The 15,076-nt window shown below is 50.5% G+C and overlaps 5 protein-coding genes across 5 annotated transcripts, besides 1 other annotated feature; 4 read left to right on the top strand and 1 right to left on the bottom strand.

The window, feature by feature from the left end:
• Positions 1 to 4,013: 4,013 nt before the first annotated feature.
• NFIA_039150 (DUF1996 domain-containing protein) lies at positions 4,014 to 5,605 on the top strand (the record flags this gene model as incomplete). The annotated part of the gene is made up of 3 exons (XM_001266235.1): positions 4,014 to 4,191; positions 4,249 to 4,405; positions 4,462 to 5,605. The coding sequence occupies 3 exons, from the start codon at positions 4,014 to 4,016 to the stop codon at positions 5,603 to 5,605; spliced, it is 1,479 nt and encodes a 492-aa protein (XP_001266236.1).
• Positions 5,606 to 6,405: 800 nt separating this feature from the next.
• Positions 6,406 to 7,163, top strand: NFIA_039140 (uncharacterized protein; the record flags this gene model as incomplete). The annotated part of the gene is made up of 2 exons (XM_001266234.1): positions 6,406 to 6,826; positions 6,895 to 7,163. The coding sequence occupies 2 exons, from the start codon at positions 6,406 to 6,408 to the stop codon at positions 7,161 to 7,163; spliced, it is 690 nt and encodes a 229-aa protein (XP_001266235.1).
• Positions 6,468 to 6,583: a microsatellite.
• Positions 7,164 to 7,424: 261 nt separating the features above from the next.
• Positions 7,425 to 9,537, bottom strand: NFIA_039130 (LCCL domain-containing protein; the record flags this gene model as incomplete). Its single annotated transcript, XM_001266233.1, has 2 exons — positions 7,425 to 9,015; positions 9,068 to 9,537. 2 exons carry the CDS (start codon positions 9,535 to 9,537, stop codon positions 7,425 to 7,427), a joined length of 2,061 nt encoding a protein of 686 aa, XP_001266234.1.
• Positions 9,538 to 10,698: 1,161 nt separating this feature from the next.
• On the top strand, positions 10,699 to 12,642 carry NFIA_039120 (putative aromatic amino acid aminotransferase; the record flags this gene model as incomplete). The annotated part of the gene is made up of 3 exons (XM_001266232.1): positions 10,699 to 10,843; positions 10,908 to 11,490; positions 11,583 to 12,642. 3 exons carry the CDS (start codon positions 10,699 to 10,701, stop codon positions 12,640 to 12,642), a joined length of 1,788 nt encoding a protein of 595 aa, XP_001266233.1.
• Positions 12,643 to 13,111: 469 nt separating this feature from the next.
• On the top strand, positions 13,112 to 14,116 carry NFIA_039110 (IMPACT family protein; the record flags this gene model as incomplete). The annotated part of the gene is made up of 1 exon (XM_001266231.1): positions 13,112 to 14,116. The coding sequence occupies one exon, from the start codon at positions 13,112 to 13,114 to the stop codon at positions 14,114 to 14,116; it is 1,005 nt and encodes a 334-aa protein (XP_001266232.1).
• Between the last annotated feature and the right edge of the window lie 960 nt (positions 14,117 to 15,076).

The following is a 15,076-nucleotide window of genomic DNA, read 5'->3' as shown; positions in this document are numbered from 1 at the left end:
AGATGGCTTCCTCCCAATTACCCTGAGCAGGATATCAACTTCCTCACTCCATAGTGCTCGCTGTTATTCTGGTATTGCTGGCTTCAGTTTCAGGGTGTACTTTGTGGTGAATTGACCCCATCGCTTGTAATCTCGTGACAGAATACCTAGACAGGGGAGGTTACGGAATCTCCCCGCAGGCTAGCAGACTAACATAGCAGGCAACGATCCATGCCAAGGCAGGCAATAGTTACCTGGACTAGGGCAAACCTACACCGCAGTCTGCAGATCTCAGATCATACAGAGGAGAGACTTCGCGTTCGCAGATTATTCGACCAGCTTTACCATTCCGAGTGCGACAATTGTAGGCTGTGACCACAGAGCAGGAAGAATGTCATCGACTCTGCCCCGGGAACAGGCGGACGCATGCAAGGATTCATTATTCTTGCACAACAATATCGTATGAACACAGTCACGTCAAACAATAGCATCCCGGGTACTCCCGAGAATACGGAGATGCCTGTTTCATTCGTGGTTGCAGCAGCTCGTGGTGGGATGAACTGGGACAACATTACTCTTTTGGGATAGTGCCCCCCCCCCGAATGGAGACGGGACGCTAATCGCTATATGGTCATGTTTCCCTGTAATAAAAGGCAAGACTGTGAACAGGAGGGTCTTCGACGACTGGATTATTCTGAGATAGTGTGCTGAGGAGAGAATCTCCATTTGGTGAGATCGAGGATGTAAGGAGTGCGGCAGGTCCAACCTCTCATTAATGGCCTGATCAGTCGCGTCGGTCGACTTTCATAAAGTAACTTACCTTTTCCTTGGCTAAATGGAAATTATAGTCCAAGGTGGTATTGGTGTCCAAGAGGCTAACACGCCTGAAGGCTACTGAGCAGGCTTAGTCGAGAGACGAGAAGAGGTTGATGACCCTGAGGACAGCAGCACAGTATACCAAAATCTTTCGTCGTGGTCAAGGATCTGCCAGCATAGAGCCCGTGCGAAGCGTTACAGCTGCGTTTGGGGCTGAAACCCTCAAGACCTTGGTCTGACTTTATGAGTGCAACACGAAACGAAAAAAGATTCAACGCTGTGTCAGGGCTTGGCTGATATAAATAGGATGTAGTGATCACGGGGCTTTAAGGGGAAGGACTTGCCCGGAGTTGCAAAAGTGCAAGGATTTGTAAACAGCGAACCATATTTGAATCATGGAGAAGGGTACGATCAGTATGGTGAAACAGTTTGTGGCAGATATCTTATGGTAACAGGCCACTAGCGGGAAGTGGCAAGAATAAATATAGCTGCATCATAACATATCGAGGAAGGGTAAAGCACGCTGCTCATTCACTGCTATGGGGGGATGAGATTCCGTTGACTCAGACTCAGATCAGGATTGAATCGAGTGCTTGTCTATATCAAGCTTCGTCGGCGAGATGGAGGCTGTTTTGTGTATATCAGGATATGGTGCAATCGGTCCACCGTTCGCGATGTGGCTTTCTGAAATAACTGAGACATGCATCGCGATCGATGAGATCTCAAAGGCGACATCGATTTTGAATTTCCTGGAAGCCGAGCACCATGGAGATGTATAGCAGAATTAACAATATTGATTTTATGTCTTCTTCCATATAAGAGAGCCCGTCGACTGGGCAAGCGCCCCATCCAACCTGCACTGATGTCACTGTGTTTCAGACTTGAGTCTAACAAACTCTCAGAAGCTAGAGAAGAAAGAGACGAAAGGAAATCAGGAAAAAAGGGAGATGAGGCGCAAATATGAAACCGCTAGAAACCGCTAAAAACCGCCGCCAAGCATCAATCTGCGTGGCCAATATCCAATCACCAGTCATAGTCGTCTATTGCCTCCCACTAGTCAGGAACAGGGGAATCATCTTATGATCTTCGCCACGAGCACATGGAGTTGTTCCTTTTGCTACTTTGGCATAGAACATGATGATCAGAGCAATCTACAGATCAAGAAATTGATCGCTCCATCAATGTGGGGATTCTGATTCTCAAGTGGCGGGAAGTATCAACGATCTTCAGGGGCATGCAAGTCTGCAACTTCAACAACGGGATTTCTGAATTCTGAATCATGAATCATGAATCGTGAAGAACAGCACACACAATTAATCAAGGTGGAGATCACTTAAGACGCCGTCGGGGGCGCAGCGCCTCCCTTGACCCCTCTAGTGTGTATTAATCTACTCCGTAGCGTGTTGGTTATCTCGGTAAGAGAGCATCTGCTGGTGTCATGAAACGCCCACCAATAACGCGCATGTGTGTCAGTTTCAAATCATCCTGCTAATTTCATTCTGTTTGATCGTCTCGAGTTTATCAGTCGAATTTCATTGATAAAGGGCCGCTGAACACGATCTTCACACCACTTTAACCCTCAAAGATAGTTTTCCAGCCCCCCCTCTGAGCCCCTCGATCCCGTTTCCCAAACCCCCGCGGCTCGATAGCGCCCGGTTGTTGGGAACCGGTCTGCGATAGTCTGTGTCGTCAGTTATTGGTATTGTTGAGCAGCTTGGAGTCTTGGTCAAGTGGATGTCATAATACGGCATCTTCCTATCATATCGTGGACTTGACTCTGGTGTGGGTGATTGTCGCTCTGGTCAAACACAAAAGGCCTACTTGGGCTCTTAGCAGTCCCAGGCCAAGCACGACCACGTATTGTCTTCAAACTTTCTGCTCAAGGAGAAGACAAGGAAGAAGGGGGTGATTTGAGAAGAATAATAATAGTAGTATAGAATACACACGGGACAGATGAAAGGGTTTCTGGTAAAGTCTTCGCGTAATGATCTGGCGATGCCGCTCATTAATATCTGGAGATTGGATTTTGATATCGCCAGCGACTACAAATTATGACTGCTACCACTAAAAAGCTCAGACCCAAGACTTTCCATAGAGCTAATCGAATTAGGCTCTTAGAAAGTTCATTTGGACTCCAGACATCTTCTCCTTTTATTCGTAGTTGGTTTTATTTAACAGAAAGGATGCTCCATACTTCATAGACACTGGTTTCATTTCCCTTCTTCTGCGTCTTCTTCTACATTGACCTGCGACCATCCCTTGTGCTCCCCCTTCACTCATATTTCATTCACTCTTAGACGCTCTAGTCGTCTGTTCCACTCTTTTGACTACTTTCTCTTCGGAATTCAGTCGTTCTCTATCGCACCGTTGCTTCTCCCACTTCCCTTCGTTCGTTTCCACGCCTCTGGTGATCGGCTGGTCTGAGAGCACAACTGAGCTTTTCGCAATTTTAAACCAAACAACTCTCCATAAAGGGCTTTTGAAAGGTCCTGCATTCCAGTCCCGTTCGTCCACATTACATCTAGTCGACTATCCGGTTTTCCGTCCGTCAAGAATCCAATACACAAACACAAGTCCAATAGGAACAGCCCCTCGACAGAAGGGTATGTACCTTTTTCCATTTGCTCTACCTTCCTTGTCCCCTTTCTTTCAAGCTGGCCAATACTATTTGATCATCCTTTCTCTTTACCTACACTGTCCTGGTACGCCTCGTGGGGCTGCGATGGAGCGAAGAATGTGACGGTCCACCCTCGCTGCAAGGGACATTCCACTTCAAGAGATGAACCACTTGGGTTGAAACGATTTTGAAGCTCTTCCCTTGTACCGTGGGGCTTGTTCCTGACTGGATCTTGGTCAGTGCGCTGTGCCTTGAATGTGCAATGTGCAATGTGCAAGTTATGCCATTGTATTGTTGTTGTTGTTGACGTTGATGTCTGGCCTTGGACTGCCTGGTATTTACTATCTCCAGCCGGCTGCTGCGCGATAGTCGGATATACTACCTGCACCTCATGTACCCCCGACTTCCACGGCATCAACATCGCGAACGGTCTCTTTTTGGGCCTTTCATTCCTTTCTTACGCTCTTTTGCTTGAAGTTCTGTGTGTGGCTCATACTCACTGCTCCTGGTGACGCTTCTAGCCGACCATTTCGCTCGTTACTATCCGACATCAGATCCGCTCATTTACAATTGAAACCACAGTCTAGAAACGACGACTATTATGACTCGAATGATGAGGCTGCATGTTGGCCTCGTGACCGGTCTACTGGCCTTGTCCGGTCTCACTGACGCCTTCTGGCGTCTTCCCTGCCGTGGACGGACTGGTCTTGCCAGAATTGACCCTCTCATGGATCCTGGCAAGCCTTCGTCCCACGTGCACGCAGTTCATGGTTCTGGCGGTTAGTGGGATGGCGCTTATACGCACTCAACTTGGTACTGATGTTCATCTTTGATAGGCTTTTCTATGTCGGCTAGCGGGGCCGACTTGAAGGGGTCAAGCTGTACCTCGTGCGCCGTTACTCAGGACAAGTCCGCGTATTGGATTCCAGCGCTCTACTTTATGCATGAGAATGGCGATGCTGAAATTGTCAATCAGGTTGGAGGCATGCTCGCGTAAGTTAGTCTCCAAGTTGAAACGCAGGCACTAGCTGACGATGCGTCAACAACAGTTATTACCTGCTTTACGGAGAGAACGTGACAGCGTTTCCGGACAACTTCCGCATGATTGCTGGCGACACATACCTGCGCGACTTTCCCTGGCCAATCCCTGACCCTCCCAAGTCGGAATGGACAGGCAAGCAAGCATCGCAGGAGGCTCTTCGGCAGAAGGCAATCGGTTTCAACTGTCTCAACTACGCTCTAGACCCCGAACCTTCGCTTGGCCGCCATTTCCTTCCCAACAAGACGTACCTGGACGAACACTGCACCGACGGTGTCCGGTTCGAGTTGATGTTCCCTTCGTGCTGGAACGGCAAGGATGTCGACTCGGATGATCACAAGTCACACGTGGCCTATCCCTCGCTGGTTATGGACGGGACATGTCCCCCGGGCTTCGAGACACGCCTCGTTTCTCTCTTCTACGAGAGCATCTGGGATACATATGCGTTCAAGGACAAGGAAGGCTACTTCGTTATCGCCAACGGCGACCCTACAGGATTCGGTTATCATGGCGATTTCATGCAGGGCTGGGAATCGGGGGTCCTGCAGCAGGCAGTGGAGCAGTGCACCAATCCTTCGGGTCGGGTTGAGGACTGTGCTGTTTTCAATATTCAGAGCGAGGACCAGCAACAACAGTGCACATTCGATATGCCGCCCGCCTTGAAGCACGAAAAGGTGTCCTTGACTAGCGGCGGTCTTCCCAACAAGCTCGCAGTCCAGTGGGGGCCCGCCTATGCCAGCGATGTTTCCGCTTCCGTCAGCTCCGTGGTGTCCAGCGCGCTCAGTGCAGCCACTCACGCGGTTGCCTCGGCCTCTGCGGAATTGTCGTTCCATGTCAGCGCCTTTGGGAACAACCTGCAAATCAGCAAGCCGACCTCGACCTGGACTCCGACTCCAACCACATCCTATGTTGAGAGTGCCGTCACTCAAGCGGTTGTCTATGTCGAGCAGGAGATTATCGTCTGGGTTGACGGCCAGAAAAACATCCTTGGGACCGGTACCGGTAGCCTAGAGACGTTGTCAACCACCACACGCACCACCCGTGTTGTCTCGACTGTTGTCACTCTTCCCACGGAACCACCAGTGAAGAGAGAAGAGCACGTTCACCATGTCCACAAGCGCCATGGCCACGGCCACCTTCACCAAAGGAGCTAGGCGCCTTCTATCTTCTACGTAAAATACCCTGTTCTTATTGCCTGATGTTTCAGCTCTGCAAGAACATCTGACTCAAGTCCTATCGGGCTGTCTTTCTTGGGACGCTGACTAACGTCAGATTATGTCTCTCGCGTCTTGATTTTCAGGATATCCCCTTTTTTATCATTCTTCCTGTTGTCAATTTTCTTTACTCTTTTCTGTACATTTTGCAACCTACCGCTTTGTCCCTGAGGGAGGAGGCTGGACAGCGTCATGTTCATTCGCTCGATGAGCTGATAAGTCCTGTTGAATATATATATGAATTGAATCAAAACTGGAGAAATCCGGTATTTCCCTTCGGTCTGGGGGCCTTTTAAAAATAGTATCATGGTTTTCTTACTGAATCATTTGAGCATCATGACAAGCTGACTTTAGTGAGACACCTGGCCACCCCGTCACCCAACCACAACCCTGTGTTGGGCAGTCTTGGCCGTCGATCAATCCTGCAACACCAACAGTCCAATCACTGCGTCGAACGTGTGTGGCTTCGACAGCCTGCTTGAACTGCCGTACACAGCCCTGGCACTGCATGTCTAAGACATTGTTTGCCTTGCTAAGCTCGTAAGGATGTTCTCGTCCTCTCAGCCCTGAGCTACTGAGCCGAATATAGCTCGGTACTACTCTGCGTTACTACTCTTAGAAGAGTACCTTCAACGAAAACAAACACTTATATAAAGACGACATCCCCCGTAATCACTCCCTCACAATCACTCCAAACCACTCATTAATCCAGCTGGTAAAGAAACCCAAACGCCACCAAAATGACTGCCAGCATCCTCTCCCTCCTCCTCGCCGCAGCTGCAGCTGTCTCGGCCTCGACCCTCCCAAGCCCAACCCCAACCCAAACACCAACAACCCTAGCAACAACAACAGCACCCCCCATGACCACACCCGCAGCCTCAACCCCAACCTGCGGGCCCGGCTCCACCCTCATCCACACAACAGACTGCACAATGGGCACCCCAGTCTCCTACTGCTACAGCGCGCCGCCCCCAATCTCCTGCTCGGCGGGCTTCTTCCCAGGCGTCTACCACCCAGGCCACTGCATCGAGGCCTCGACGTGCTACCCCGTTGACGCGAGCTGGATTACAACCAAGTGCTCGAATGGCGGAATCCCGTGGTCGACATCGACGCTGTTTGAGGGTGTGCTTGCTGGTGAGACGACTAGCACGACGATTAGTGGTGAGTTTTGTTGCCCATCCCTGAGTTTCTTCGGGGTTCAGGGGTGAGAAGAGGCTAATGGACGATAGTTGTGTCGTGCTCGTGCGCCAGGGACCAGTGGTACAGTATGACCTTGCTGCCTGGGCATTCGACTGTCGATACCTTTTGCATGCCGTCGAGTAACTGTCCTGCTGGGATGAGCACTGCCACCTCCACCAACGAGTATTGTGTTACTTCGCCGGCGGCGTGTGCGAGCCAGGGGATCCCTACGACGACGGCGAGTTGCCAGTGCGAGCAGCCGGGTCAGACGGCGGTTTATCCGCCCGAGGTAGGAGCTGCTGCGACCGGTTGTGCTTGAAAAAGTAAACTACGGAGTAGATGATTAGATATATGACGAGGATACTGCTGCTAGACTGTTTGAGATGGATGCGGAGATAGACCGAAATCAATTGAGAATCAAACGCGGGAGAAAGAATTCATAATCTTGCCAACGAATACCATCCGAACAGCGCTTTAATATCCAATCTTATCATCACAATGTATCTAGTCGTTTGTACCATCTAACCGAGTCTTTGTCATCAAATCATAAACCAAAGTGCGATATATAAGGGTATCACATCTAAGCCTTCGGGGGCGCTGGCGGGAGCCACGACCCGTCTTCAAGCCAGACCCCTGCTGGCCCGTACTTGCCCGCTTCAGCTCCTCGAAGGAAGGCGAAGCGGAAGAAGAGATCCTCGGGTTTGTCATCATCCTTCACATCGGTGACAGCCACGCCGGCGTCCGGGTCACTTTCAATGGTAGGACCGTGGAACAGTTCGAGGCCGTTGTGTCCATGTCGGTGCCAGGTGAATTCTCCGCGCTTATCCTCGTCCAAGTACCCTCGCCAGCGTTCCACATCATTGACCAAAACACTGATTCCATCGACATCGAGCTGAGCCATGCGTTCTCTCTCCCATAGCTCGAAAGTAATATTGCCATTGCCACGGTACGCGTGGGAGCCTGCATCAGGAAGCGAAATGATGACAGACGCATCGGTGATGTTGGGGTATGTTGCCCCCCACCAACCCTTGGCTCCGTCAAAGCCCGGTAGCTCTCCTAGGGCTGCCGGTGTCTCAATTATGGATGCGAAGCCCCAGCGCGCCACACCGTTGATGAATAGCCCGAGTAGCAGCCCTTGATAGATCAACGACGGTCGCGTGGGAATTCCTGTTCCCGGCATCAACAGGATGGCAAGAATGTAATGGTGAATCCGAAGACGAAGCCCTGGTAGTGGAAGCAAAATCAGAAGAATGAGACCCATGGTGCAGTACACCTTGAGATAATGCGGCATCAAACCACCCTGGCGGATTTGCCAGGCCTGACTGAGGATAACTATGATGACGGTCGGAATCACCAAGGCCAATGCCAACTTCGCTCCCGGTTGCCGCTGAATATCATGAGGAGTCAGACGCTCCAGCGGAATCAATCTCGCAAAAGTGTAATTGTTCAAGGCGCCGATGAAAGCGGGTGGCAGGTACAAGAACGTCTTGGTCAACTGGAACTTGGGCAAAGAAAGCGGCGTCAGGAGAGGACGCGCGCAATACTTGTACAGCACGTAGACTACAAACGATGCTGGTAGTAATCGCGCAATTAGAGTGGACACAAGGTCAGCGAACTGGGGAATTGAGGGCGGATCAGACACCAATCCCACTTGACAAAAGAGCATGAAAAAGGTGCTGAAGAACAGGACCGACGGCGACGTCGAGAAGAGCCACAGAAGTGCGAGGGCGACGATGGTTATGCCCAAAAGAGTCCACCTCGGATCTGGAGGGCAAGTAGCTTGGGACGAAGCCAGGTCGACGAAGCTGAAGGCCTTCGGGAAAGTCGACGGAAAGCCCACAGACTGAATCCCATTCTGTTTCGAAGCGGGGAACGAGTGTGCCGCTCCCTCTAGCTTCACAACACCGCAGCCGCCAACTGCGTTCGTGATGACCCCAGAATGGATAGCGGCCTGGCACACGAAACTGTCGGCTCGGTACACACCGAGCTCGGACGAACCTGGTTGTGGTCCTCCGACGACTAGTCCTCGGTAGCTGTAAGTCTGGTTGCCAACGGTGTGAGGTTGCAACAATTTGACGTCGTGACAGTTTGCCGGGCAACGGAAAGCAACGGTCGAGGCAGAAAAGGGACGGCAATCGTTCCCGTTGAGACCGCATCCATTTCCATGTTCCCTGATAGGTAGTCAGAACAGGCTCTTAAACACAACAAGCAAGGAATCCGCACCAAAAAGTCATCGAACACGAAAGGGTTTGCGGTCGTCCATATCCCTCGATGTAGCCAGCCGAACGAGAGTGAAGCAGAACAATAGCCCAAGGAGTAAACCAAGCGATATATAAGAGTACAAGTAAAGAGATCTTGTGTTTCCGCTTAGGGAACAATCGGTTCAGATACCGGACCGGAAGCTCTTGGATTTGCGGGAATAGCGGTTTAAGCGGCAGAGAATGTGGAGGATTCGGGCCCTTCACCCAATCCGCAGTAGCGCGTCCAACCTTCCGAATAGGTAGAGGTACCCAGCCCCAGCGAAACGACTTGGAGGATTCACGTAACCAGACGGGGACATAATTGGGGCTGGCCTCTTCATCTTGAGGGAGCAAACAGTCATCGGAAGTATCGGGATCCGCGGTACGATTCTCGGAGTCGAGAACTGGTGGGATATAGACTCGGGAACCGTCCTCCGGACCTTCACCAATCATTGTGAGACGTCTCTATAACGCAAATATCAAGCCAGTGACAGATATCAATATCAAGACTGGGGGTCGGCGGAAAGAGAAGGCTAATCGATCTAAGCCGATAAGATGGCCGGAGTGGGGTCAAGAGGACTAGTAGTAAAAAGAATGTATTTCACAGCCAGTGAAAGAACACCACTCATTCTCTTCTGGAATAGAAAGGCATGTCCTCCAATGTTACAGATGATAATGAGGGTATCGGGTTATTCCAAAGGTTAGAACGATAGAAAGGTGAATGTTGGACAAGATGGGGATGTCATTGTCCGGCTGAAGATCGACAACGGCCTTAGTCATCTGCTGTCACCTGCCTGTGACGAGCCTATCAAACTGGATTATCTAAGCTCGTGGCGCGAAGACATTTCCATGGAGGTGGCAAAGGAAGATATTCGGATAGGATTAGGATGGAGTAGTAGATAGCACTTAGTAGCATTCGCTGCTGAAGAAAAATAGCTCTTTACAGAGGACCGGTGATAGACTACAAACAGATCGACTTACGCAGAGAGGTCCTGTGCTGACTAGTATCAACATACGAAAGTGTGGAGCTTTGGATTTCCCCGGATCTGCATCATTCTAGCACAATGCAGTTGTAATATAATTGCAGACCATTGCCGCACATCAAAGCTGGTTAGATATGCCAAGTAGAGCCTAACAACTACTCTGTAGTAGTTGATGTGATGCTATCATGGTTGTTTGACCGTTATCGCCCCATGCTCCTAGAATGATCTACAACGGTCATCATGTATCTGACTTTGGACGACTGTTCATTCAGATTGAGCATTGAATGTGGACATTCTTTCGAGTGAACATATTTTATGGTCCTCTGGCTAATAATTACCGGATTAGCAATCGTCCACGAGTCATACATAGATACTCCGTAGAATTTGCCGTGGCCAAGAGGCAGGGCGCCGGATGGCCCACTATCTAACCGTTGAAGCTGCTTATCAATCATGACATTTCTGATGATTCTCGCGTGGTCGACTAGCAAGAGATAACGGGGCATGATCCATGGTCCCTTTATCAGGGTGCCCTGATTCTTCTTATCCCCTGGTTGACCTGGCGCTTGTCCTTCTTTTTCCCCATCCACCATTTCCTCCTTCAAATTGCTGTGAAAGGACTTGATTGCTCAAGATGGCTCGGTTGAAGCAAATGGAGCCGTCCGCTCCATTTGACTTGTCGCATCACTTCTCCTCTACTACAGTTCGGCGTGAGTCGAGTAATCTCAAGAGATTATACAAGTACTATGTCATTCCGGGCATGGGAAACCTCTCGGGCGGTATGCAGGGCGAGCTTTTTCTGATAGTATCGTCTAATCAATGCATTCAACTCATTTCCTGCAGGCATGCCTCACGCTTCTTATTTTCCGTATGATACACTAGAAGCTGCCGTTGCTCATCCTCAGCGTTTCGACCCTAGCCCGGACGACGGCAAATCGGCGCCGGAGAAGGATACAGATTCACCAACCCGCGTAGTTGTCCCGAAAGAGAGCAGAACGGTCGATTTGGAAAAGAAAATTGACATCACCACTGCCCTGCAGTACGGCACGGCTCAGGGATTGCCTCCTATGGCATCATTCGTTCGGAATTTCACAAGGGAGCATCTTCACCCCAATGTGCCGTATGCGGGAGGTCCAGAAACTCTGCTCAGCTGCGGTGCGACCGATGGATTCAACAAAGTTATCGAAACTTTCACAAACACCTGGAATCCAGATGGGGATCCGATTCGACAGCGCGAGGGCATCCTCTGCGAGGAGTTTGTTTACATGAATGCCATACAAACAGCTCGGCCTCGTGGTCTTAACATAGCCGCGGTCACTATGGATGCCCAAGGTATACTGGCATACGGCAAAGGTGGTCTTGCCGAGGTTCTCGAAAACTGGGATTACCGCAAAGGACGTCGTCCTCATTTGTTGTATACCATCACGTAAGTTCAACAGTCAAGGTCGTTATTGGTTGTCGCAATACTTGGTGCAGGTCATGCAGTTAACGATTCCGCCCTTTCTCGCGCGGCTGTAGGATTGGTCAAAATCCCACGGGAGGCACCATGTCAATCCATCGGAGGAAAGAGATCTACGCTCTATGCCAGCGGTACGACATTATCATTGTCGAGGATGATCCGTATTGGAATTTGCAGTATCCATCTGCTCAAAGAATGGCGGCTCGTTACCGTAACACACCCATTGACGAGTCACTTACCACGCAAAATGATAATGCTCATGGAAAATCGTCCGGATACCCGTTTTTGGACTCTCTTGTACCATCGTTTATGTCTCTAGATACGGATGGACGAGTCATCCGATTGGACACATTTTCCAAGACCATTGCGCCCGGTTGCCGCTTGGGTTGGATTACTGCACAGCCTGCCGTCATCGAGAGGATCACCCGTCTTACTGAGACTTCGACACAATTCCCATCCGGTTTCGTCCAGGCCATGGTGGCGGGGATGATCCTAGGTCAACAAGGTGATGAAGATGTCAGAGGTCCCAAAAGCAAAAGTAAATCAGGCTGGAAGATGGATGGCTGGGTTCGCTGGCTTGAGGGTCTTCGAGGATCATACGAGCGGCGCATGCAGGCCATGTGCATCAGTCTTGAAGAAGGCAAGTATGTCATCAGAGGCGATGGATCGGAGCCCTCCGAGTCGAGCGAGGAAAGTGGCTGGGAGGTGATTGACAAAGTTCAAATGTATGACTTCACTTGGCCCATGGGGGGTATGTTTGTCTGGATCAAGGTACTCTTCAATACCCATCCTCTGTATGACAAATATTCGCTTGAAACGCTGTCCAAGGCATTGTGGGTGCACATGACACAGGAGCCGTTCTTGTGTCTTATGGTTCCGGGCGACTTGTTTGCGCCCTCACAGAAGGCCTTGGATCAAGCCTGGCAGTACTTCCGATTATGTTTTGCCCCGATGCCTGAAAAGGATGTGGCGGTGATTACAAACCGACTGGTGGAGGGTTTTCGCGCATTCTGGCAAAGGAAGAATCTGGATGGCTTGGATGATACCGAGGAATTATCGCAGAAGTTCAGGAATCTGCAGGTAGAAGGCATGGGAAATATGATGGGATTTGGTTGTTGATTGTTTGTAATAGCATCAAGGCGATTTGGATGAGCGACTTCAGTATTAGGCAAGTCCATAATCATGATATGTTCCTTCACAAAAGCGTGATCGAGTCATCGATGGTAATAGATATTAGCATGTTGCACAGGTAGTGCCTTACCTCTACACCAAAAATATATGTTTGTGGAGTAAATGCAAAGCCAAAACGACTGTGAACTGGCCACTACCAACCCCATCGAAAGGAGCATCACTGGCTTGAAAAGACTTGATATCCACCACTGAAAGCAGAATAAGGGCCCTGTTTCTGCATATAATGCCACCCAAGAATCGACCATAATTGCTTGGACAATTGCAGAGTGGGAGCTATCCCAAGCTCATGTCATGTGACCATACGACCACAAACTGATCACTATGAAGGAAACTATGTCTCACGGTCTCTTCGCCTCGAGCAAGTGTCTAGATACCTCTTTCTAAGGCTACGGGCATAATGACATCAGAGACTGATTTACTTTCGAATACTGACCTCGCCGAAGAGATCGAAGCTATCAATGCGATTTACGAACCTGACACCATCACCGTCCACCGCGCAGCAACATCAGCAGCCACAGCCAACTCAACACTAGACTTGGGCGGCTCCGGACCCGGCGACTCATCGAACACTACGGTCAAACTGCAAATCCCCGATCATCCCAATCTATCCTTCCTCCTCGGTTTCCATGCGTCATACCCGGATACCCCGCCGAAAATTCTCGGGACGGCGTCGACCGGTGCACGCGGTGAGGGAAAGATCGCCGTGGATGTACTGGAGGATATTGTAGGGAGGACATACCAGCCCGGCGCTGTTTGCCTGTTCGATGTCATCAATGAGGCGGTCGAGGCGTTCCGAGAGCTCAGTTTGGGCGGCAACAACAGCAGCAGCAACACGAACCAGGAGAGCGAGAAGAAGGGAGCAGAAGCAGAGACAAGTGCAGCCCCTGCGCGGGTCGCAGAGGATATCGCCACCCTCTCACTGCAAGACGCATTTGGGCTGGACAGTCTCCCCGACTGGGTGCTGTCGGATGTGGTGACGGAGAAGAAATCGGTGTTTGTGGGACGGGCGGCGCATGTTACCAGTCTGGAGCAGGCTCAGGGGTATCTGGACCATCTTCTGGCGACGGATAAGAAGGTTGCTGCTGCGACGCATAATATCAGCGCTTGGCGTATTAGACAGCAGAAACCGGCCAATGGGAAAGGCGAGTCTGCACAGATGATTGTGCAGGACTGCGATGATGACGGGGAGACGGCTGCTGGTGGGCGATTGCTCCACCTCATGCAGTTAATGGATGTGTGGGATGTGATTGTCGTCGTATCGCGATGGTACGGTGGGATTCTCCTTGGGCCGGACCGGTTTCGAATCATCAACGCCGTCGGTCGGGATGCGTTGATCAAGGGTGGGTTCGTCAAGGAGTCTACAGGGGCTGCTGAAAAGGGTCGAAAGAAAGGGAAGAAATGATTGCTCTTCCTTGCGCAGGGACATGGCTCATTTGGCGGATTTGCTGCCACGGCATTCAGCTATAGTTGTCTATTGGAGTTACGGCTGCTCCTGACGAGCGTCCCAGGGGAAGAATCAGTTCAACCAAAGAACAGTGCATGGTCCACGAGAGCTCCAGCAGTTCATGACGTAAAGACTGAATGCAACAGTTTGATGGACAGTCGAACCATCAACGAGACGGCCGAGCTGATCCACAGCAATGTCGGACGAAATAATCATCAAAACAGAACCCTGACGATCTAGACGAGTCTGGGAGCTTGGCTCACTTCCGCCAGGAAAATTGAAGGCTTTGATACGAACAGTGCCTAACGTTCGATTATGGGACCACTTGACAATGTATCAATCGAGTTCTCGCCTCGACCAAGCTGCTGAAACAGACGAACACGCTACGGACGGCTTAGCGACCAGTCTGATCTTGACCTTGCCAGCCAAATCAGTACTATTCGATGCTGTACTGGTGCCTACTGGGCTCATGGCCTGAGGTGACATTTGGGAGCTCATAACTCCACATCACATGAAAGGCGAAGAGATTAATCCCAAGTAGTGCGCCGACTTGTAGCTGAATGAACCTACGAGTGGGAAGTACCACGTTTATTTTGCTAGCTGGATTCTAATAAATGGAAGTGGCCACGATAGTACGACACGACACGGGACCTGACAGGTAAATGGGCTGCAAAGGCCATGTGGTACCTGCCTACCCTACGCGATGCAAATGATACAGCCGCTGGTCACACAAGGCACTCTGCAGCCCGATTGTGCAGATGCAATCATCGCAACTGAGGCTATCTCTTCATAGATATCTTACTGTAGTTTTGACAGCGCAGCGACACTCATTCCTGCCTTAAATACTCTATTCGCATCGAGACCCGATCATCTGACTTGATCAGTCAATGGATCATCTCCCTAAATGGGTAGATAGCC

The sequence above is a fragment of the Aspergillus fischeri genome, genomic scaffold, assembly GCF_000149645.3.
Source record: "Aspergillus fischeri NRRL 181 1099437636247 genomic scaffold, whole genome shotgun sequence".
NCBI classification, from domain to species: Eukaryota; Fungi; Ascomycota; class Eurotiomycetes; order Eurotiales; family Aspergillaceae; genus Aspergillus; species Aspergillus fischeri.
This window is presented reverse-complemented; position numbering and strand designations above follow the sequence as displayed.